The 8,544-nt window shown below is 47.0% G+C and overlaps 1 protein-coding gene across 2 annotated transcripts in view; it reads right to left on the reverse strand.

Annotated features, from left to right (window-relative positions):
• LRRC23 (leucine rich repeat containing 23) overlaps window positions 1–8,544 on the reverse strand; it is a 21,798-nt gene that overhangs the window by 11,023 nt on the left and 2,231 nt on the right. For both annotated transcript variants that reach the window (XM_019527455.1, XM_019527454.1), the window contains 2 exons: window positions 4,988–5,241; window positions 4,748–4,878 (listed from right to left, as the gene is read on the reverse strand). In XM_019527455.1, the coding sequence (XP_019383000.1) occupies window positions 4,748–4,878; window positions 4,988–5,241 (385 nt within the window). The remainder of the gene's footprint in view (window positions 1–4,747; window positions 4,879–4,987; window positions 5,242–8,544) is intronic.

Here is an 8,544-nt window from a genome sequence, read left to right on the forward strand (position 1 = left end):
GGGAACTGTGGCCTTGATCGTCTTATAGTTTGATGGCTAGGTAACTGGCTACAAGGTCGGACTTAAAGAGTACTAGTTGATGGGACCAAATCAACGTGGCACAGGGTGAGCAGTGGAGTCCCTCAGGGCTCAGTACTCTTTAACATCTTCATTAATGATCTGGAGTCGGGAGTCAGATGCGAACTGGCAAAGTTCGCAGATGACACCAAATTATGGGGGAGGGCAGTCACACTACAGGACAGGCTGGGGATACAGGCTGACTTGGATACACTTTCAAGGTGGGCTGACCAAAACCAGATGGCCTTAATTGTTGAGAAGTGTAAGGTGCTGCACCTCGGTAGGAAGAACTCTCAACACACTTAGAAGCTTGGCAGTGCTACACTTGCTAGCACCACGGCCGAAAGAGACTTGGGGGTCCTGATTGACCACAAGATAAATATGAGTTACAAATGTGATGATGTGGCTGGCAAAGCAAACCAAACTCTGGTGTGCATCTACCGATGCATCTCAAGCAAAACCAGGGCCGTCATCCTCCCACTGTACTCGACCTTGGTGAGGCTGCAGCTGGAGTACCACGTCCAGTTTTGGACCCCCCACTTCAGGAGGAATATGGAAAAGCTTGAGAGAGTTCAGAGGAGAGCCACCCTTATGATCCAATGCCTGGAGGGCAGGCCATACAAGGAGAGGCTGAGGGATCTGGGATGCTTCAGTCTGGAGAAGAGAAGGCTCAGGGCTGATTTGGTAGCACCCTACAATTTTATAAGAGGGGAACATCAGGACCTGGGAGAACAGCTGTTCACCAGAGCTCCCCAAGGGATAACAAGGTCTAATGGCCACAAACTCCAAGAAGGCTGATTTAGACTAGACATAAGGAAAAAGCTCTTTACAGTGTGTGTGTCCAGGGTCTGAAACAGACTCCCCCCAGAGGTGATGCAAGCACCTACTCTGAACTATTTCAAAAAATGTCTGGATATTTTTCTTGCTGGGATCACTTGATCCCAGCTGACTTCCTGCCTATGGCTGGGGGAGGGGGCTGGACTCGATGATTTCATGAGGTCCCTTGCAGCCCCTAATGCAGGGGTGGGCAATTATTTTGGGCAGAGGGCCGCTTACTGAGTTTTGGCAAGCCGTTGAGGGCCACATGACTGGCAGCCTAGGGCAGATAAATATTAATTTTCTAAATTTTTTAGGGGCCCTGTCGGGCTACATCCAGCCCCTGGGCCGCATTTTGCCCACCCCTGCCCTAATGTCTATGAAATCTATGAAACTCCAACTCTGGGCTGCCACAGGTTGTGCTGGGTCCAGGTATCCAAACTGAGTTCTTGTGCTCCTACTGCCCCCTGCTGACACCCAGGCAGAGAGGAGAAGGAAAAGGATGATGCCGAATGATTGAAATGAAGAGGTGAAAGAGCTGGATTGGAAGGGCAAGAGAGTAGGTTTGACCAAGCAGTCTAGGAGGGAGGTGCAACTAGTACTGTGGAGGGGGAAATGGAGTTCAGAGAGAGGGAAAACTGGCTAATGAAAGATTCTGTGACTGGGAACTTAGGCAGAAGCTGAGACCGATTGGTCCAAGTGACTGAAACTAGGAATTGAATTTAGGTGTAATTCCTGGCTGAAGTAAGGAGATGCAAACCAGGATCAGGGGTGTAGCACATGGAGCAAGAGGAGAGGATTAACAGATTCATACACTGAAGAACAGAAAGGACTTCTATTATGTGTTTCACCTCAGAAGACACTGGGACTATGAGCCAGAGAAAGAAATGAGGAGTTTGGGGGATGGGAGGGAGTGGGAGCAAATAGAAGGCAGCAGCAGTAGGCAGATCAGACAAAGAGCTGGAAGAAGAGAAAAGGGCTGGCTGACAAGGAAAATAAGGAGAAGTAGATCAGAGGAGAGGCATGAAGGACGGAAGACAGTTCTGATGAAGAACCAGGATAAGAGAGAGAAGTGGAACTGGCTGGTCACAGTTTTGGAGAAGAAGTTGGTTTGGGGGTTGGGACTGGATGACATCAATTCCAGAGTAGCTGACTTCTAAGTACTCTGACCTCAAATTAGGTGTTCTTAACAAAATGTTAAAAACCAACTTAAATGGTAAATTGTGGAACAAAAAATCATCCACAGGCTGAAACAAGTTAACTGTGGTTTAAACCAAGACTATAGATTATACCCCATTACCTGGATTAGCTTTTTTAACCCCTATGTCCCTCAGTAAGTTAACTGCTTTGTTTTTCTCTCTCCTACCTACATTTGCATCTCCCAGTAGTGCCCCCTTCCTTTTCCTCCCCCTTCCCTATCCTTTGTATTCAAATCACTGCTTTCTATTTAGAGGCTCTGCTCCCTGTAGTCCCTTCATAGTATCTGTTGAAATAAATTGTTGCTTATATAAACTTATACATCTGCCTTAGTCTAGAAAGTGCAACTCCATTTTGCCTTCTACCTGGTTTTAATTAGAAATTTTGTATTATTGCCACTAACTCATTACTTTGTACTTATCCTGTTTCAGAACTCTTGGCTGTAACCATCTGGGGCTGGTATAGCCTCTTACATGATCAGTCAGCTCCAGTACTTTTTCTGACACTGCTAGACAGAGGTGTAGGCACATGACCTCATCTTTGGTACAACAAGAGCAGAGTGGGGGAGGAATCTTCCCAATATCCACTGCTAGGAAGGTTGATGCAAATAAACTATTCAGTTTCTCAGCAAAGTCCTTACCTTCCTTAACTGCTCCTTTTAAAACCATTGGAGATCCAAGAGCCACTTACTGCTTCTTGTGCAGGCTATTGTCCTTGCATGTTATTTAGGACTAAGTTGAGACTAGCCTCTCTTCCTATATGCTTTAGAACAAGAAGCAGTCTTTTAACATGCTGGGAAATTGTTTCTTCAGACTTTGTCCTGCTGTGTTATTTAAACCGATTCATATGTAGGAAGCAGAAGTTCTCTGTGCTATGATCTGCAGTTTTAAAACTGGTATTTGAATCGGGGTTATTGGGAAGGAATAGCAACACAGCCTCCCATCACATCCTCTGCAGCCCTGGAAGCAACCTTAGTATGAGCTTGGAGTGCTCTTGGCAGCTGCTGTACAGTTGCTCAGCAGTTTCCCTGCTGGCTGCCTACTCCATAACGAGGAGAGAGGAGACAGTTGCTTCTTGGCTTCTTGTGGGATAAAATCAAGTGTAGTTTGCTGCACCAGTCCATTCCCTCGGCCGAGATCACTTTTGAATAGCATTGTGTGGTAGACAATGCCCACCTATCTAATGCACTGCAGACAGGACACCTTACGAGAGTGTACTATAGCCCCCCAGTGGGAGGATCTCAGCTACACGCCTGTTTTATGGAAATGGAGGATCTCTCCCTAGCTTGCTCCTTTGGCCTATTGGCTAAGGGAAAGCAAGACTTGGAGGCATTCAGACCCCAAGACCTCCAGGCTTAGGCCTGCATATAGGATGTCTGCCATGGATTTGGGAGTATCTGAAGCCCCAAGCTGAAGAGTCTGGGATGGAGGATACTTGCTTGTGGTAGCACCACATGGACTTGAACAACTGAGTTCTGCTCAGTTGATAGAATTCAGAAGTGATTTGGCTAATTTGACCTGGAACACAACATTTAATTTTCAAAAAAGGAGAGAGGAGACACTGGATCTTAGCCAAAAGTCCGAGGCAGGGGAGATACCATACCATCATGAGGTGGTTTTTGGCCCAGGTGGTTTCACTTAACTGGCTGGGGAGATACCCTTCTTCTTGGCCTTGAATGGCCTTGGTATAGTTAGAGGGTGAAGGCTTGTCCCTAGCACTGTGGGCAGGCTGGCCCAGGCAAGTGTCTACAAATGCCTCTAAATGTAAGGATCTCGGCTACACAGTTTATGGTGATGGGGGATTGCTCTCAGGCTTTCCCTCTAGCTTGCTCTTTCTGCTTTTTGGTGAAGGGCAAGTGAAATTAGGGGGCATCTCAACTCCACGACCTCCAGGCTTGGGGACTGCACATAGGATGCCTGCCATGGATTTGGGAGCATCTGAAACCCCAGGTTGAGTAGTCTTGGAAACAGGATACTTGCCAGTGGTAACACCACACAGATTTGAAAGATTGAGCTCTTCTCAGTTCACAGAATTCAGAACTGATTTGGCTGATTTGGCCTGATATGAAATTTTTAAAAAAGGAGACAGTAAGATAGGTTTTTTTCATTGCCTGTTTCCCTGCTGAGCTCTGGGAGCCCCAGAGCGGAGAGGAATAGAGCTTGCCTGGCTGTTTCAGTATAGGAAATCACCCAACAAAAGATGCTGTTTTTCCTTACATAGCTATGCAGTTCAGCTCAGAGTAAAGGGTAAGAAAGAAGAAGATGAGAACTAGCAACTAGTTACAGCAACCTGATTCTCTGTAGGGAACTTATACGTGTTTTCTAATCTCTTTCCACTGCCTGAGCTTGTAGAGAAAAGAAAAGGACAGAGACTCTTGTCCCAAAGAATTGATTTCATCCCCCACATTTTAGAATATGTTCAGCCAGAAAAGTTGGACAGTGTTGCCTCAGTACAACCCTAGGGCATGGAGATCTACACTGATTTGTAGGGGACAGGTTCCTTGATTGAGCTTCCTGTTGAAGTAAGCCAACTGCTTATACATCTCTGATTCAGTTAGTCTATAAGGTGCAAATTAGCCCTGCCTTCAGGCTAACATAACTAACCAACCATCTCTGAGCTTCCTGTGCCACTCTCTGTAGCATATCACCTCCTTGTGGCTGAGGTCACAAGATCTTACCAAGTACAGGTTCTTGAGCTTAGGCAGGTGCAGCCCTGCTGTGGTTTCTATCTTATTCCCTCGTAGCTCTAGCGTGTGGAGGTTGGCTAGTTTCCCTGGATCCAGACCTGATATCACCTGGATTTCATTCCCTGAGTGACACAGAAGCAAGCAATGGAAGAGTTAATCCCTCCAGAGATCCTTTTCCAGGACATACAGTAAAGAACACCCCCTTGTGCTGAAAGCCTAGTACATACATACCCTTAAGGTTGAGACTGCCAAGGCGTGGGTGGCTAATGCCCTTAGTGTCCTTGATGCGGTTGTGGGCAAAACTGGCAATCTGCAAATAGGGCAGCTCCTGTAAGGTGGCACTGGTCAGTCGATTCCCATCCACCTTCAGCCATAGCAAATGGATGAGGCTGCCCAGAGGGGACAGGTCTCGGAGCTGATTTTCTGACAAGTCCACATAACGCAAGTGAATGTAGTTTTGGAGGAGGCCAATGTCTGTCAGGTCCCTGCCAAAGGATGAGAAAATGAAACAAACTTCCCTCTTCTTTCCTCTCTGCCCTTTCCCACTGGTGAGAAGGCTACTACCTAGCCTATATCCTGTCAGGAGAAGCATCTCTGAAGATGACAAAGGGGAAAAAAAGGGAGATGGCTGGAAACAGAGGGCTGTAGAGCTACAAAGCAGGCCTGGAGTATTTGATGACTCTGAAACTGATGCTCAGCTGGGCATTTTAACTCACAAAATTAAAATACAAAATACTGACGCTAACTGCATAGTACAAGAGGATGTGAGTTCATGGGTAGGCCATCTGAGATGAAATAATGAAGTATCACTTCAGCTTATCTTACTATATTCATGACGATTTTAAGCAGGCTTCTAGTTGTTTGGTATGTAACCGTGTGAAAGGTCTATCCTTGATTAATTAGTATAGTAAATATTTCTTTTGCAATTAACTCATGTTATGTACAAGAAGAGACATTCTCCATATGTGATAAGCGTCTCCTGATTTACTTTTGTTTTGCTGTTTCCTCCTGGTTTACCTTGTTTTGCCTAGTGGTTCCCTGGATCTTTCAAGGACACTTGTGTTTTTCCTGGTTGTTAATCTGTTTCTTGATGCATCCCAAACTTAGTAGAAATGGATAACCTCTTGTCACCAAGGAAGGTAATTCATTCAAATTGGAACTTTCTGATAACCAGTAATGAGCAGTTTGATTAACAGGATTTCCCTGTCAATTACTGCTTGGGATTCTCTTTTGATTTACACAACTAAAAGAATGCTTTGAAGATGCTGGACTAAGGGTATAAGCAGAGGCAACCCAAACAGGGTGCAGGGCCCAGGGCAAATCAGCCCATGCGGGGCCCTGCCCCTGCGCCAATCCCATGGGCCCTGGACCTGAAGAACCTGGTGGCGGTAGGGGGAGAGTCGAGGGGATGCAAGTGGCTGGATGCAAAGCTGCTGCTCCACCTGGCTTCGCACCGCCTCTGCTCTGCAGGGCCCCCAAAATGCAGGGCCCAGGACAGTTGCCCCGATTTACCCCCCAAGGGACAGCCCTGGATATAAGAAAGAAGTAGAACAGCTTCAAGAGTGAGAAAGCTCTGTGACACCAACTACTGCTGTGCTCAGCTTACTCGAAGTTGAAGAGAAACAGACTGCCTTTTCATTGCCTGTTTTGTGAGAAATCATCACCTTATAGTTAATTACTGGACTTTTGTTTTGGTTTGGGCTCATTTGACTTTGAATACTTGCAGTAAATAAAGCCTTTCTGTCACTTACTGAACAAGGTATCATTTCAATCCTCTGATGCTAGTCCAGGACCCCATGTTACAGTACTAGAAGGAGCCTGCCCAAGAAATGGAGATGGAAGGATAGATCTAGAGGCAGAAAGCAGAGGTGCTAAAGAAAATGAGTGAATGTGTCTATGAGAGAATAGAGGGCTTCATGGCCTCCAGGAGAGAAAGGGAAGAGGTAGGAAATGACCAGGCTGCCTGGCCAGGAGCCTGTAGCAGGCAAACTGAGTTATGCTAAGGCTTTTAGCTATAGTCCAGGCCTTCCCAGAACTAAGCAACAAAATTGAACATAGCACCTTCTGTGGCACTGGGAGATGTGAGTGCTGTGATTGGGCTCTGGGCAAGCAAGGGGCAGCCGTTTCCCTATTAGGAATATGGCTGGCATGCAGCCAAGGGATTGGACAATATTGAATGAGAGAAATTACAAAAGTGATGGCCAAACAAAGGAACGCATGTGTGTTCTGTGCTGCCACCCTGGGAAGACAGGAGCAGCCTTGTACTTCTTGTTTGAACAACAAGGAATCCAGAAACTAACATCCCGCACACCCAGCAGAGGGTATGCTGTAATGCCTGAAGGAACCTCTTGCCAGGTCGTATTGCAAGGAAGAATACTTGTAATAAGCCTAGGGGTTACTATTAAAAGTTCATTTGATACCAAATTAGACAAGGGGCCATGTCAATCCTTGAGGGTCTCTGGTAAAAGGAATCCTATGGGCAACAGAGCCTGAGTTACAAAGGTAATGACAAAGAAGGTCTTGTTTCTGCTTTGTGGACATGGACCATGTCTTCCCTGTGGTGCCTGTTGATACATGGGTTGGAGGTAGTAGGTGGCTTAGGGAGGAAGATGCTGCAAGAAACTGATGAACTTGGGTAATGACTGGTTGTGGAAACAGCACCAGAAGATGGTATAAAGAACATAGCTCAGTGGATGCACTCTTACACTCCTAACTACTCATTAGCAGACAGTGAGACAGGGCACTTGGGGTGCCTGCCACTGTAAAGTCAGGCATCTTGCAAAGCTGCTGGCAGGCACGCTGGGTAGAGGGAATCATCTGACTGAGGAGGGCAGCTGGGCTGAGAGCAGGCATAAGCCCAGGCCCTGAGAGAAGCCTGGCAGTAAGATCTGGAGTCTGCTGAGAGTGTGGGACCAGAGAGGGTCCAGAAGCCCTTAAGGAGGGGCTAAGTAGAAGAGAACATCAATAAGGATGCCATCTGTGAGGCATGGGGCATGGTGTAAAGGAGGATGAGAGCCATGCAATTAGCCCATAAGGCAGTGACCACAGGCATCTGGTGGTCATTTTGAGGGAGCGATTTGGGAAGCCCTAGGGCAGCCTCCCTCATATCAAAGTAAGACATCAAGGTGTAATAAGTGACTGAAGGGGTGATTGCCCAGAAAGTGAGGGCTGCAGGGACTCCAGGTGCTTCACGGCCACTCCTGGAGAGACACCCTGTCACCGAGAGTACTAGCTATACCTACTGTATTTCTCCATCACAGGCAGAATTCCATTTCCCTTTTGTGTGGCAAAAGGACAGTTTTTTAGCTGCTTACCTGAGCAGTTTTGGCACTTATCACTGCACCAGGGACAGGTCAGTGCGCATGCATAGGCTAACCTGGTACACAGCTCTGTATATGAGCATAAGTCCCCATGTTTTATCCCCAGTAGATGAATGGTTAAGATACTCACCCAGGAAGTAAGTTCTAGGCACCCCAAATTCTAGGCATCCCCTTGACCAGGTAACAGATCTTTGACTTCCTAACACAGTGCTGTAACCACAATGCTGCAAGTCCACTCCTTCTCTGGTGGTCCCTTTGCTGCTCAATCAGTAGCTGCCCCCTGCATTTACTGGATGAAATGGCTGGAGAGCAGTGCAGTGGGGAAGTTTCTGCTTCACTGGAGACAAGGATCTAGACAAGAACCCAAAAACCCTGGCCCACTGAGGGTAGCAGCCACCTCACTGACCCCTACATTCTCTAGCTCATTTGCTTCTCACCCCCCCCCCCCAATATCTCTCCCTCTTGGCA

The sequence above is a fragment of the Gavialis gangeticus genome, unplaced genomic scaffold (assembly GCF_001723915.1).
Source record: "Gavialis gangeticus isolate Ggan-Ray unplaced genomic scaffold, GavGan_comp1, whole genome shotgun sequence".
Classification (NCBI taxonomy): domain Eukaryota; kingdom Metazoa; phylum Chordata; order Crocodylia; family Gavialidae; genus Gavialis; species Gavialis gangeticus.